Genomic DNA, 16309 nt, shown 5'->3' with positions numbered 1-16309 from the left:
ATTAAAATCTCTGAACATTTTGTTAAACAAGAAAGTAGACTCTCACTGAAAATCTTCCTCACCAGAACATAAATTCTCGCCTTATGGAGTTGGCAGCCAGAAAAAAAAAAGGTTTCAGTTCAAATCCACATTCTTCTCATAAAACTTTTTCTCCCTAACCTCTTTATACCTGAACAAAGAAATCCCATCTCTCTCAAAGAGTAGTGTTTCCAGATTTCATGAACATTAAAACTATCAAAAAATATATAGATTTAAATATATAATATACATAGATACATACACATATATATATACACCCACATACATACTAATATTGGTTTGTAAATTTTTTATTTTGCAAACTTAAAAGTGTAAAATTACGTTTATAATGATTTAATTTTTAAAAAGGAATTTACTTTTGGGGGTAGGGTGATAAAATATTATGGAATTAGACAGTGGTGGTCATTGTACAACCTTCTGAATGTAATAAAACTCATTAAATTTTATACTTTAAAAGAGTAGATTTTATAGTGTATGAATTATATCTTGATCTTTTTAAAGGACATTTGAACACAAAAAAGTAGAAAAGTCATGGTCTAGAATAAAGAGCAGTTATAACCTTACACCAACATTTTCTGTATAGACTAGCTAAACATTTATCTTGGAATAACCAGAAGTAGTCTGAAACTAGAGTTGGGTAACTACTTCCCTGAAGAACAACTCAGAGGGAGCTAGAAAAGCAATCCAAAGCTAGCATAAAACTGTAAGGAAAGGGAAACCAAACAGTAAGCGTAAGCTGCTCCACAGAAGGCATTACTGCTTAGTAAGTATTATTGCTTATTAAGCCTAAGGATAGGGAATTAGGTTTCCTATAATCCAAGTTCCTAAATATGTTTCTCAAATCCCTGTAAGGCAAGGTATTTCTGGTATAGCTTTTCCTCACCCCTCCGGGTAACTCTGAAAGCAAAAAGAAGACAGCTGAGCATGACAGAATTTGGGGTAGAAATAGAAACAATTTATGCCCCAGGGCTTAACAGGTTCCTACCTTACTTTTATCCTACAGGAGGAAGGCAGTGAGGCATAGTCTTCCTCTTTGTCGAACAGACCCTGCACAAACCAGACGGTTGGGGTTTCATTAAAAAGAGTATAAAGGACACCTACTTTAAGAAGATTCAGCCAAAAGAGAGTCTATACCTCACATATTCGCGGCGTCAGCCCTATAGAGGCCTGGAGAACAAAAGAAAGAAAAGCATTATTGTTCACTCAAGGTGATGCTCTCCCCAGCCCAATCCCCAGGAACTACAGAAGATAAGCACATGGGCTCCTTATGCTAGGTTCTTCACTTCAGGTAGTTTCATTGGAAGTATGTAGAAGACTTCTATTTGCTAGTATTCTCAGGAGACATTTATGGAAGGAAGGTACCAGAGATGAGGCAGATCACCACCATGATCTGCCTCATCTCTGGTGAGGGAGACAGGAAAAGTCTGCAAACCCAGACACTTGTTTTCATGCAATGAAGGTTATATTGTTCTTGGTTAAACCCACTTTACCCACTGTGGCCACTCTTAGGACTTTACCTCCTATCCCTGCATAAACAGGAGGCCTGAGGACATGGGTGTTCAAAATACACATTTAGAGAGAAATGTCTTCTTTCTTCATCTTGGATCCAGTGATAACTTATACTTAGATTAAGTGCTTTATACCCCTGATTTTTTTTTCATTTTTATTTATTTTTTAATTTAAAATTTTTTTCTTAAAATATGACAAGAAACACAAATATCCTTAATGTATGATCATTCCGTTCTACTTATATAATCAGTAATTCACAGTATCATCACATAGCTGCATATTCATCATGATCATTTCTTAGAACATTTGCACCATTTCAGAAAAAGAAATAAAAAGACAATAGAAAAAAAATTCATACATACCATACCCCTTACCCCTCCCTCTCATTGATCACCAGCATTTTAATCTAAGATTATTTTAACATTTGTTCCCCCTATTATTTTTATTCCATATGTTTTACTCATTTGTCAACAAGGTAGATAAAAGGAGCATCAGACACAAGGTTTTCACAATCACACAGTCACATTGCGAAAGCTACATAATTATACAATCATCTTCAAGAAACATGGCTACTAGAACACAGCTCTATATTTTCAGGCAGTCCCCTCCAGTCTCTCCATTACATCTTGACTAACAAGGTGATATTTATTTAAGGCCTAAGAATAACCTCCAGGATAACCTCTTGACTCTGTTTGGAATCTCTCAGCCATTGACACTTTATTTTGTCTCATTTCGCTCTTCCCCCTTTTAGTTGAGAAGGTTTTCTCAATCCCTTGATGCTGAGTCTCAGCTCATTCTAGGGATTTTCTCAATCCCTTGATGCTGAGTCTCAGCTCATTCTAGGATTTCTGTCCCACATTGCCTGGAACATCCACACCCCTGGGAGTCATGTCCCACACAGACAGGGGGACAGCAGTGAGTTTGCTTGCTGTGTTGGCTGGAGAGAGAGGCCACATCTGAGCAACAAAAGAGGTTCTCTTGGGGTGACTCTTAGACCTAATTTTAAGTAGGCTTGACCTATCCTTTGTGGGGTTAAGTTTCAATTGAGCAAACCCTGAGACTTTGGGGCTCAGCCTATAGCAGTGGGCTGTCCCCACTGCTTGTGAGAATATCAAGAATTCAACTTGGGGAAGATGAATTTTCCCCCTTTCTCACCACTCCCTGAAGGGAACTTTGCAAATACTTTTTTTTCACTGTTCAAATTACTCTAGGATTTATCGGGGCATCACTCTGGACAAACCAACAAAATCTCATGCCCTACTCAAGGTTCTACATACTTATGGTGTTCAATTAAGTTGTCTACATAAGTTATATTAGGAAATGCACTAGTCAAAATATAAATTTTGTACCAAATAAACATTTTTTTGCTTTAGTCTCACACATAAGTTAAAATTTTAAAATATTAATTAGTATAAATTTTCAACACCCTGAAATAGGGCGGGCCACCGTGGCTCAGCAGGCAAGAATGCTTGCCTGCCATGCCAGAGGACCCAGGTTTGATTCCCAGTGCCTGCCCACATAAAAAAAAAAAAAAAAAAAAAAAAAACCACCCTGAAGTAATGACATTCCTATTTTCTTCCTCATGCAAAAACAATTTTTTAAAATTTTTATACCCCTGATTTAATAAGCATTTTCTTAATTTCAAATATGTGAAATCGAACTAAACAAGGACAAAGTAAGCAATGAGCCCAAAGCAGCAGTGATAACATTTCAGGAGGAATATTCCTAGAGAATGTCCTTGTGTTGCATCTATTTATCACCCACTCTACCAGTTCATCTCAACAGGGATAATTCTAAACCTAAGACAAAGAGGTATTCTTGAAGACTCCCACCCTCCTAATTGTCCATGATAAAGGAAAGCTCTCATTAAATCCTACACATTTTTGAAAGTCCCAGCCCAGTAGCTAGTTCTCCTGCTTTCTTCTAACACACAAGTTTAACACATGTAGCTTTTGAGCACTGCCACAATAACACCAGTCCTGCACAGCCCTGGCTAGCATTTAAGATTCAGTTCAGGTCTTGTCCACACCAAATGATGAACCTAGAAATAATGTGAAAAATTCAGTAGGATTGACAAGGTCTACTTCATCAAAGGGAGTTGTAAAAATTAAAGTTCTCTGGGGAGATTTTTTTTTTTAAAAAAAGAGCTAACTATTCAAAGTTTACCTTTCAATTAAAGTGTTGAGAAACCCCTTCTTAATTAAACAGAAGAGGGTCCGCTAAATTGTGTTACTTCTCACTGGCAAGGATGTACCCCAGATCAGTCAAAGCAAGATTCAGGCTTGCTGTGGCATTAGGAAAATATCTCATTACAATACTAAATAACTCACTGGATTTCCCAGCATGGTATATGTCTTCCCAGAGCCTGTCTGTCCATAGGCAAAAAGGCAAATGTTGTAGCCTTTGGCAGCTCCAGACAGCACTTCAGTCCCCAAATCCTGGAACACCTATAACAACAAAAGCAGAGAGCATGTCATGGTTCTTCTTTTCATAGGAGATTTAAAATCTTTTTTTTTAATCTAAAAAAAATTATAAAATATTTCAAACATACATGACTATAAATTCTCCACCATTTCAAAAAAATCAATTGAGCTTCAGAACAAAGAGAGTGAAAGAAAATTCACTCACTTATTCTTCTCAGACTAAATAATTTCAATTGTCTTATCTTCAAGGTTTCTAATTTTTTATTCTACCAGCTCCAATCTGCTGTTGAATACCCTCTAGGAAGGTAATGTTACCTACATAGGTAAAGATAAATTTAATTTCTGTTACTGTGGTCTTTATTTCTGTTTGGCTCTTCTTTTGATACTCTCCATCTCTTTACTGATACTCTCTTAACTGTATTTACTGTTTTCCTGATTTGCGTTAGTTCTTGGTCCATATTTTTCTTTAGCATTTTGAGCATATTCAGGGACATTTTATAAAAGTTTTGTCTAAAACTCTGGTATCTGTCCTGTAATTACTTGTTGAAGAGTGAAAACTATTGCTTTTTTCTTTCTTTGCTTTGTATATATGTTATATTATACAATAAAAAGTTAAACTACAAAAAAAAAAGTCTTTAGTCGTTCACATTAATGGTTTCTAATACTTTAATCTTCTTTGCCTGGGCAATCACTTGCTGTTTCTTTGTATGTTTTATAACCTTTCATTGTAACTCAAAAACAGCCAGAGGTCCTCATGTGCTAACTCCTATACTTTATGTACCACCTAATAGTTCTATTGGACTATTGTTAGGCAGACCTGAGCTCAGGAGGGAAAAAAAGCCAGGCTTATAAGGGAAGGGCGGAACTTCCCATTTTAACCAGTCCTCAGCAAAAGGCCACATGGGCGATCTGCATTAGGTTTACATCCATGGCTGGTATGATAGACATTTACCTTTGTACTATTGTTTCCCCATATCCAAATACTCTTCCTATTTGGGTATATCGCTATATTACTCTTGTTGTAAAGCAGAACCCATCCTTCCACTATAGAAGTCAGTTAGGCCATCACTCTCTCTAAGCCCAACTTGGTATGTGAAATCATTGCCCTCCCCCCTACATGGGACATGACATCCAGGGGTGAAAGTCTCCCTGGCAGCATGGAAGATGACTCCCAGGGATGAGTCCAGTCCTGGCACTGTGGGATCAACAATGGCATCCTGACCAAAGGGATCAACAATCGCATCCTGACCAAAAGGGGGAAAAGAAGTGTAACCAATAAAGTATCACCGGCTGAGAGAGTTCAAATAGAGTCAAGAGACTACTCTGGAGGTCACTCTTATGCAAGCTTCAGTTAGACATTGCTACCTACCATCACTTGCCAACCCCCAACCAAAATCATTCCAGCCAATCCTAAAGAACACCTAGAGCAATATATATGATTCTACAAAGGTTCCATGCACAAGAATAACTTTCTAGAAACCTACAACTTAGGAAGGTCCCTGGACCAGATAAATCCTGAAACCTAGAGGGCCCAGCCTCTCCAGAACATCAGCCATTTCCATCTTCCTATTCCATATTATTGACAGCCCCTTCCAACATGAAAAAATTAGAATGGCCATACCCCAAATACCCCTAAAGAGTGGGATGGAATGATCAAAGGTGATGGTGGAGTTATACAGAAAAGGAAGGGTTTAAAAAACAAATATGATTGCTGAATCATTAAATTAATATTTCTTTTAGTCTCCAGTATCTTAGAGCAGCTAGAAGTAAAAATCTAAAATTGTAGAATTGTAACCCATACCAAACTCTGAAATCTGTTCTACAACTAATTGTTGTGCTGTGCTTTGAAATTTATTGCTTTTTTGTATATATATTATTTTTCCCAAAAAAGTTGATTGTGATAAAAAAAATGTTTATTTATTCTAGTCTCCTATATTCTGGATCAGCTAGAAGGAAAAACCTGAGAGGATGGTATGACAACACTGTAACTATGTGTTGAAGGGTGCTCTGAAAATTATTTCTTCTTTCTTTCCTTGCTTTATATATATGCTATATAATACAATTTAAAAAGTTAAAAAAAAAAAAAAAAGAAGGCAGTTAGGCCATATACTCCTCTCCGTCTCTTGGCAACTACATGCTCCCACCTGGGATACTGAATTTGGAAAGAATGACACAAAGACACAAGAATAGATGGTCAATTCTTCACAGTGCCTTTGAGAGTCCAATAGCATTGCGTACTGAGCATTCAGTGGGAGAAGTGCCAAGTGTAGTGCTCAAATCTGCCTATTCTCCTTGCCAGCTAGGGACCCATGATTCCTGCCTATTTTCCAACTGTCCTTTCAATTCTGTGAACTGCCTGACATAGTTCCAAATTGGAACTTCACAGCTGTGTATTCTTGGGCAAGTTACTTAATCTTTATAAGCCTCGGTTTCTTTAGCTATAAAACAAAGAGAATAATTATATCACAGATTTGTTGTAAAGATTAAGTGAGATAATACATGTAACTAGGGACAACAGGAACCAAGACAGGAATGGCTAACTCAGGACACTATTTTCTGTATTTCAGCTATAGCTATGCTTTTTGGCCAGTCAATAATTTATGTTTCGTTCATTTTTTAACCCTTCCAATATTCAGACATAGGGCCAAAAGAACCCAGGGAGCAGTGAGAGAGTTGGGTCTTTATACTATTCTTACTCTCTTCCCCAATCTCCCTCTCAGCCCTTTACTTCTTCCTCTCCAATCATTAGCTTCTATACAATCCAAGCTGAAAACTGATCAAGTTTCTTGCCTCCAGAAATTTGTTCAGACTAAATTCTCAGAGACTGAATAAGGAGAGTGTGTTAGTAAGCTGTCAGAATGTGATATACCAGAACTGAAACAGGGGAATTTAATAAGATACAAGTTTACAATTCTAAGGTCCTGAAAACGCCTTTCCAAACTAAGGCATCCAAGGAAAGATACTTAAATTCAAGAAAGGCCAATGATCTGAATCAGTTAGGAAGTCAGGTGGCTGTCATCTGCTGGTCCCCTGCTCCTATGATGTGTAATACAGTGCTTCCAGACATTTTAAGTATTAGCTTGATAGGTGACAGCCTGCTGGGAGCTGCTGTTCAGGGATGCCTGACACCTGATACCAAGACCAAAGGCCCTAACAATAATCAATATCCTAAGGATGACTGAACCTAGAAATCAGGATTTAAAAAAAGGTTCAGGGGATGCAAAGGTAGTTCAGCAGTAGAATTCTCACCTGCTATGAGACAGATCTGGGTTCAATTCCTGGCCCGTGCACTCCCCCGCCCCCCCCCTCCAAAACAATTCAACAGATGGAGCTGCAACAATAGGATAGTTACATGGAAAAATAATGAAATGTGACCCTCACCCTACAGCATACAAAAATAAAAAAATAAAAGGTTCAATAAGATAAATCTTAAAGGAATGGACTACCATGGGCATGTCTCTTATTTCAGCGAAGGTCAAGAAATTGGTGCTTCAACATGTGGGATTTGAAGTCTCTTGATGTACAGACACTGCTTCCTTGTCTTTTGAGATTGTCTGTCAGCTCTAAAAACTGCCGTAGCTTGAAATTTTTTTTTTTTTGCACTGGACCATGGCAGCCTTGCGGTGTTTCTGGGGACCCTGTAACTGCTATCGTGGGTTGGTGTGCTTTAGCGTCCTCTGGCTTGTCCTCTGGGAACCCCGCGAAGTGATCCGAGATAATCACGTGAAAAAGTATGCTCAAAACCCTGTTGATTAATTACCCAATGAAAATCACTGTGATTTATATATACACTCTAGGGAAATTTTACTGCTGTCTAATTTATGTAATAAAACTACTGATTCCAAGTTTGTTCAATAAAACTTTGTATCTTTAAAAAAAAAAAAAGGAATGGACTCCCTGATTACTGTAGAAATATTAGTGACATTATCCTCCTTGAAACCAGCTATAATTAACATCATCTCTGGGGATCTCATTATGCCTTTATAAGTTATATGAATAATGACTGGTCTATATCTTCCTGAGGAAATTTTTCATTGAGAGGTTTTTTTGTTTGTTTTTGGTAGTTCTGCAGTTTTATCTTTTTTTTTTTATGTTTTAAATTTTTATTAGCATTATTTTTTTTAATTTTTTTTATTAATCTAAAAAAAGAAAAGAAATTAACACAACATTTAGAAATCATTCCATTCTACACATGCACTCAGTAATTCTTAGTATCATCACATAGATGTATGATCATCATTTCTTAGTACATTTGCATCGATTTAGGAAAAGAACTAGCAAAACAGCAGAAAAAGATATAGAATGTTAATATAGAGGAGAGAATTAAAATAATAATACTAATAAAAAATATATATATATAAAAAAGGAAAAAGAAAAAAAACAAAAACAAAAGATACAAACAAACAAACAAAAAACTATATTTCAGGTGCAGCTTCATTCAGTGTTCCAACATAGTTACATTACACTTAGGTATTATTGTGCTGTCCATTTTTGAGTTTTTGTATCTAGTCCTGTTGCACAGTCTGTATCCCTTCAGCTCCAATTACCCATTATCTTACCCTGTTTCTAACTCCTGCTGGTCTCTGTTACCAATGATATATTCCAAGCTGATTCTTGAATGTCAGTTCACATCAGTGGGACCATACAGTATTTGTCCTTTAGTTTTTGGCTAGACTCACTCAGCATAATGTTCTCTAGGTCCATCCATGTTATTACATGCTTCATAAGTTTAGTCTGTCTTAAAGCTGCATAATATTCCATCGTAGGTATACGCCACAGTTTGTTTAGCCACTCGTCTGTTGATGGACATTTTGGCTGTTTCCATCTCTTTGCAATTGTAGATAATGCTGCTATAAACACTGGTGTGCAAATGTCCGTCTGTGTCTTTGCCCTTAAGTCCTTTGAGTAGATACCTAGCAGTGGTATTGCTGGGTCGTAATCCATTCTGCCATTCTATGTCTTTTGATTGGGAAATTCAGTCCATTAACTTTTAGTGTTATTACTGTTTGGATAATATTTTCCTCTACCATTTTGCTTTTTGTATTATATATATCATATCTGATTTTCCTTCCTTCTACACCCTTCTCCATACCTCTCTCTTCTTTTTGTATCTGACTCTAGTGCTCCCTTTAGTATTTCTTGCAGAGCTGGTCTCTTGGTCACAAATTCTCTCAGTGACTTTTTGTCTATAAATGTTTTAATTTCTCCTTCATTTTTGAAGGACAATTTTGCTGGATATAGGAGTCTTGGTTGGCAGTTTTTCTCTTTTAGTAATTTAAATATATCATCCCACTGTCTTCTAGCTTCCATGGTTTCTGCTGAGAAATCTACACATAGTCTTATTGGGTTTCCCTTGTATGTGACAGATTGTTTTTCTCTCACTGCTTTCAAGATCCTCTCTTTCTCTTTGACCTCTGACATTCTAACTAGTAAGTGTCTTGGAGAACGCCTATTTGGGTCTATTCTCTTTGGGGTGCGCTGCACTTCTTGGATCTGTAAATTTAGGTCTTTCATAAGAGTTGGGAAATTTTCAGTGATAATTTCTTCCATTAGTTTTTCTCCTCCTTTTCCCTTCTCTTCTCCTTCTGGGACACCCACAACACGTATATTTGTGCGCTTCATATTGTCATTCAGTTCCCTGATCCCGTGCTCAAGTTTTTCCATTCTTTTCCCTATAGTTTCTGTTTCTTTTTGGAATTCAGATGTTCCATCCTCCAGTTCACTAATTGTAGCTTCTGTCTCTTTAGATCTACCATTGTAGGTATCCATTGTTTTTTCCATTTTTTCTTCTTTGTCCTTCACTCCCATAAGTTCTGTGATTTGTTTTTTCAGATTTTCTATTTCTTCTTTTTGTTCAGCCCATGTCTTCTTCATGTCCTCCCTCAATTTATTGATTTGGTTTTTGAAGAGTTTTTCCATTTCTGTTCGTATATTCAGCATTAGTTGTCTCAGCTCCTGTATCTCATTTGAACTATTGGTTTGTTCCTTTGACTGGGCCATATCTTCAATTTTCCGAGCATCATCCATTATTTTCTGCTGGAGTCTGGGCATTTGATCAGATTTCCCTGGGTGTGGGACCCAGCTGGTTGAAAGGTTTTTCTGTGAAATCTCTGGGCTCTGTTTTTCTTTTCCTGCCCAGTAGGTGGCGCTCGTGGCACTCGTCTGTCTGCGGGGCCCACCAGTAAAAGATGCTGTGGCTCCTTTAACTTGCCAATCCGAATCTCACAGTCGGCCCGGGAAACCGCGCATGGAGGGGGGGTCGCCGGCCGCCGCAGCTTGGGGGAGTGCCGGTCCAAATTGCACAGCTGGCCCGATACGCCAAGCGTGGCGGGAGGGCCCTGCTATCCAACGTTCCCAGTCAGACCGGGGAGCCACGTGCGTGGAGGGGACCCCAGTCACCAGCCGCCCCGGCGGGGAAAACACGCGCCCCTCGGATATCTCACCGCAGCGGATTCTCCCTGCCCGTTCAGCTGTTCCAGAATGGGGTACGCTGTCTTTTTGGTATCTGTCGTGGCTCCGGGAGCTGTTTCGTATTGTTTCTGTTTCTTTAGTTGCTTTTCTGGAGGAGGAACTAAGACCTGCGCGTCTTACTAAGTCGCCATCTTCTCCGGAAGTGTCTGCAGTTTTATCTTTAGATTCCAAGTAGGCTCAAAATAAGACAGCTGCAACTTCAATTTAATATGAAAAAAAAGGCCCAAAATAATTAATAAACTGTTGATTTCAAATATAGTTATCAGAAATTGTCAAATGAGTGAAAATTAAGAGGGGCATTTAAAAGGGGTGAAAAGAAAAGTTAAAAACAAATCTAGGGTGGGCCACGGTGGCTCAGCAGGCAAGAATGCTCACCTGCCATGCCAGAGGACCCAGGTTCGATTCCCGGTGCCTGCCCATGTAAAAGAAAAACAAATCTAAAAACTACTATCTGTTAGCCAGAATCTTTAAACTGGAGCATTATTCTAGACAACGTTGGAAACTATTCAAACATATGGTTTCACTAATGTTATTACTCAGGAAAACTTCAAGTACCCTAGAGTTGTACTTACTTATACTTTTCATCATACAGAGACACCAATCAGGAAAAATAAGGGTGATACTTTTTCTGGGTCTATTAACTCATTCTCTCTCTAAACTCGGTGTAGTAGTGTAAAAAACTAGGGTTCAGGCCTTTTCTCTGAATAGACAGCATTCATGAAAAATATATAACTTCATGGAGCCTGAAGTTGGGGATAGGGCTCAGAAAACATATCTTCCTCTAAGTAGTTACATTTACAGTTTAATGGTAAAGAACACAGACTTTAGGTTCAAAACATTGTTTTTTGGACAATTAACCTTGCCTCAGTTTCCACCTCTGTGAAATAGAGATAAAAATCCTCACAAGGTTTTGAAAGGATTAACCATGTTAACACACATAAAGAACAAAGTCTGGCATAAAGTAAACACTAAATAAATGACATTTTCTATTGCTATTGAACTTCTTTTTTCCATTTTCATGTACAAGGATTGCTGAAAAGTATTTTTCTTTCTAGTACCCTCACATATTTTAAATGAAACCATGCATTTATTTCGGAAAAATAGTTACCTGAATACAAACACCATAGTTAGTATGTTCCAACCTCACATATATACCTTTTCAGCAATGTCTACTTATCTATTTTATTAAAAATTTATTTCTAAAACACCTCCACAAACCATTTAAATTAAAATTTAAAAAATATATAAAATTATTTTTTTGTATCTTGAAGGTTTTGTTAGGCCTAGTAGGTATTTTTTCTCTTTTACATCTTATAAATAAAATCAAGTCACAAGATAAAGCAGACACAGGGTAAAGGATGATACTGTCTGCATTTCAAATCTTCAACTTCTGTAAGAGACCAAAGGAAGAGATATTTATTTTGTCCAAAATTTAAATTTTCTGTAGCAGACTATCTAACTTAACCAGTCTTGTCAGGTTACTTAAACATCCTAAATACAAGGGGCCTAGAATAGGGAATGAGATCTTGTTATTCTTTATAACTTAATGTAATACCCTGATACATTTCAGAGTATTTTGGGCAGAAAATAAAAAAGTATTTGCAAAATCCCTTGAGGGACTGAAGAAAAAATATAGAGCTATTAAATTTCCCCACCTGGGAAATGCCTGAAACTCTCTCAACCATTAGAGACTCCCAATTTAATAAGCCAAGCCCTTAATCTCGAGGCTGGACTTTATGAAATTTATTTCTGTAATTGCGAAGCAAAGCTTACCTATAATTTTGCCTAAAAGTTACCTCCAGATAACCTCCTCTGCTGCTCAGATATGGCCTTTCTCGTTTTAAGCCAAACACTGCAAAGAAACTCACTACCCTTCACCCTACATGGAGCATGACTTCCAGGGCAGTAAATCTCCCTGGCAACGTGGGACATGACTCTTGGGATAAGCCTAGCCCCAGCAACACGGGAATGACAATGCTAACACTTTCTTAATCAAAAGGGTGAAAAGAAATGAAACGAAATAAGCTTCAGCGGATAAGAAATTTCAAATAGAGTTGAAAGGTCATTCTGGAGGTTAGTCTTACGCAAGCTTCAGCCAGATATTGCAAATTGCCATGCTATGCTAAACCCGAACCAACAATATTCTGAAAACCCTAAATAATACCCTGGGCTCTATCTAAGACTCTAGAAAAGTTTTACTTATTTTTTCAGAAACTTAAAATCTCCAGATTGTTCCTATCCCAGATAAGTCCTGAAACTCAGAAGCACCAGTCTCTCCGAGAACATTAACCACTTGCTTTCCTCTACCCCATAATGTCAACACCCCTTTTCATCATGAAAGAGTTACAATGGTTATTGCCCAAATACTTCTGTAGATTGAGAGATAGATCAAATGAGAGGGAGGAACTGTGACAAGAGATTAGGATTTGACAAGTGATTATCACTACTGAGTCACTGCATGGATGTTTCTTTTTGGTTTCGAGTCTGTTGGAACTGCCTGAAGGAAATATCTGAAATGATATGATCCCCATTGGGGGCCAGACCGTGACGAGACGGGAGGTGCAGATTGAAGGGAACTGACTGTTCCTCCACTTCAATCTGCCCCAGCTGCTGCCTGGGGATGCCTCCCCCTATCGCTCCATAGTCAATAGCACCCGTGGGGACCTCAGAGATGGACCCAATCATCCACTGCAGGGAGCCTGAACTTTAGGTGCTGGGTGCGACTGCCCAGTCAGATGCCAGAAGAGGCAGGGCAGTGGCATAGTGTCTGGCATGCTGAATGCCAGGAGCTGCAGGTCAGCTGATTTTCCAGGTACTGGTCAGCTCCCCAGTCCCAAGGCCAGGATTGGCTGTCCAGCCACCACGGGCAAGGAGCAGCCTCCTCGCATTGTGCTCACCAATGTTCCAGCAGCCACTGCAGTCGAGGAGTGGGGAGCCTGAAGGGTGGAAGTATCTTGGAATCTCCACCTCCTGGTGAGAAGGGGTAAGTACAAGCAGGCTAACTCCCTATCTACCTAAGGTTTTTTTCCTAATATTCTTTTTCCCTTCTTTTAAAATATATTTTCTGTATATATTTTTATTAGTAGTATTGTTGTTATTTTATGTTTATTTATATATATTTATATATATACATTTTATTCTTTATTTTTATTTCTTATTATATATATTTTTATTATTCTATTTTATTTATTTATTTGTATTAGTATCATTTTTTTTTTCTTAAATTTTCTCTCCCTTTGGTGGACGCCAACCTGAGTTAATTTCCAATATATCTTGGAGTGTATGCTTCTGACTTTCTGATCTACTACTCTTGAGGTATGTTCTGTTAATGTTGTTATTATCAATTTTCATATTTTCATTATATTCTTATTTTATTTTATTACTATTATTTCTTTTTCTTTTTTATTGGGTGCAGGGGCCAGGAATCAAGCCGGGTCTCGTGTAGTGGACAGCCATTCTACCACCATGAAGTACCCATGCACCTGGCCTAGCTTTTAATAGACCCTCAAATTAAACTGTATCTCCTACATGAGATCTGGGCCTTTCATAACTAACAAACCAGGTGAAAAGGAAATCTTCAACTCAAAACCAAGTAAATACAAAACTTTAAATGAATGAAGGAAACCAACTTGCAAAATAATCTTATTAAGATAATCAAATGCCTTAACCCAATGGAAAATCATAAAGCACAGGAAGATCCAACCAGAAATGGCCCAGACAAATGACTAAATCAAAACTCAAGAGGGTCAGAGAATATGTAAAAACTACTCAAGGATATTCATAAAGAAATAAAGAATATCAAGAAGACACTAGAGGGTGGGCCATGGTGGCTCAGCAGGCAAGAACACTTGCCTGCCATGCCAGAGGACCCAGATTCGATTCCCAGTGCCTGCCCATGTTAAAAAAAAAAAAAAAAGAAGAAGACACTAGAAGAGCCTAAAGAAGAATTTGAAAGAAATGAAAGATACAGTAGACCAAATCAGAAATATACAAATTAGACATGACAGCAAATTCAATGAAGCAGAGGGGAGAATAGTGAGCTTAAAGACAGAACAAATGAACTAGAGTGCACAAAAGAAGAAATGGTAAGAAAGAAAAAAATGGAACTAGATCTTAGAGAAATGATAGCCAGCAAAGAGGTACACAAATAAAAAACTACTGGTGCTCCAGAGGAAGAGAAGAGAAAAGGGCTGGAAAAGTTAGTTGAAGATATAATCAGGGAAAACATTCCAAACCTTAAAAAAGATATAAATATACAAATTAAAGAGGCTCAATGAACTCCAAATACAATAAATCCTAACAGGCCGACTCCAAGACACATACTAATCAAAATGTCAAATGTTGAAGAGAAGCAGAAAGTCCTGAGAGCACCAAAAGAAAAGTGATATACTGCATATAAGGGAAAACACATAAAACTGACTTCAGGCTACTCAACAGGCACCATGGAAGTAAGAAGGCAATGGTATGATACATTTAAAATCCTGAATGAGAAAGGCTTTCAGCCAAGAATTCTTTATCCATGAAAGTTATCCTTCAAAACTGGGGGAGAGATTAAAATCTTTAGAGACAAAGAATGAGAGAACTAGTTAACAAGAGACCTGTCCTGCAAGAAATACTAAGGAGAATCCTATCAGCTGGAGAAAAAAAAAGACAGTAGAAGGAGGTCTGGAAGAGGGCAGCATTGGTCATTTTTTTAAATAGGGGGGTGTGGTACTTAGGTTCAGGTGTCAACTTGACCAGTTCTGTTGCTGTGGACATGAGCCAATGGTACATGAACTTCATCTGTTGCTCATTACATCTACAGTTGGCTAGGAGGCGTGCCTGCTGTAACGAATGGTGTTTGATTTAATTGGCTGGTGCTTAAACGAGAGACTCAACGTAGAGACTCAGCATATCTCATCTCAGCACTTGAAGCTCAACCCAGGCCTTTGGAGATGCAGAAAGGAATCACCCCAGGGAAAGTTGCTGGAACCCAGAGGCCTGGAGAGAAGGCCAGCAGAGATCGTCCAGTGCCTTCCCATGTAAGAAAGAACCTCAGATGAAAGTTAGCTGCCTTTCCTTAGAAGAACTAATGAAATAAATCTCCTTTTATTAAAAACCAAGCCATCTCTGCTGTGTTGCATTCTGGCAGCTAGCAAACTAGAACAGGGGAAAAACTTGCTTTTATTTTGTTTTAATAAAATATAGCCTTGGACTCACACTGATGAAAAAAGATGTGGCAAGCAAATAGCTCTGCAACCTCACTCCTCTGCCTCCTTTGATGAAGGCTCATTTGCTGAGTTCTTGTGAATTTTGTCATCTGGAAACACACAGCTGTTACGGAATTCTTAATATCTGATATTATGTTTTTGCAAAAATGACTATAATTCTAGCTATACAATGAGATTTACTTATCTGTCCCCTCTGCCCTTTTTTGAGGAAACCAGACAGTATTAAACCCAACCATTTCACACTTAAGAACTTCTCAGGGTCATGTACTTGATTGTTGTACTTTCTACATACTCCAAAGAGAAAGCCATTCTTTAAAAATGTTCAAGTGTGAGCAACTGTGTTCTAGTCTGCTAGCTGCTGGAATGCAATATACCAGAAACCAAATGGCTTTCAATAAAAGGGGGTTTATTTAGGTAACATACAGTTCTTCAGAGGAAAGGCAGCTAACTTTCAACTCAGGTTCTTTCTTACGTGGGAAGGCACAGGGCAATCTCCGCTGGCCTCTGGGTTCCAGCAACTTTCCCTGAGATGATTCCTTTCTGCGTTTCCAGGGCTGAGTTGCGAGTGCTAAATGAGGTATGCTGAGCTGCTTGGGCTGTGCTACCTTGAGTCTCTCATTTAAGCACCAGCCAATTAAATCAAACATCATTCATTGC

The 16309-nt window shown here is 38.2% G+C and overlaps 1 protein-coding gene across 2 annotated transcripts in view; it reads right to left on the bottom strand.

The window, feature by feature from the left end:
- The window catches only part of STARD9 (StAR related lipid transfer domain containing 9), a 205243-nt gene that overhangs the window by 102674 nt on the left and 86260 nt on the right, over nt 1–16309 (bottom strand). For both annotated transcript variants that reach the window (XM_077127589.1, XM_077127590.1), the window contains exons 4-6: nt 3879–3995; nt 1174–1206; nt 1025–1086 (exon numbers count right to left, since the gene is read on the bottom strand). In XM_077127589.1, the coding sequence (XP_076983704.1) occupies nt 1025–1086; nt 1174–1206; nt 3879–3995 (212 nt within the window). The remainder of the gene's footprint in view (nt 1–1024; nt 1087–1173; nt 1207–3878; nt 3996–16309) is intronic.

The sequence above is a fragment of the Tamandua tetradactyla genome, chromosome 14 (genome assembly GCF_023851605.1).
Source record: "Tamandua tetradactyla isolate mTamTet1 chromosome 14, mTamTet1.pri, whole genome shotgun sequence".
Classification (NCBI taxonomy): Eukaryota; Metazoa; Chordata; class Mammalia; order Pilosa; family Myrmecophagidae; genus Tamandua; species Tamandua tetradactyla.
The sequence above is the reverse complement of the archived record's forward strand: the minus strand, read 5'-3'. Positions and strand labels throughout refer to the sequence as shown.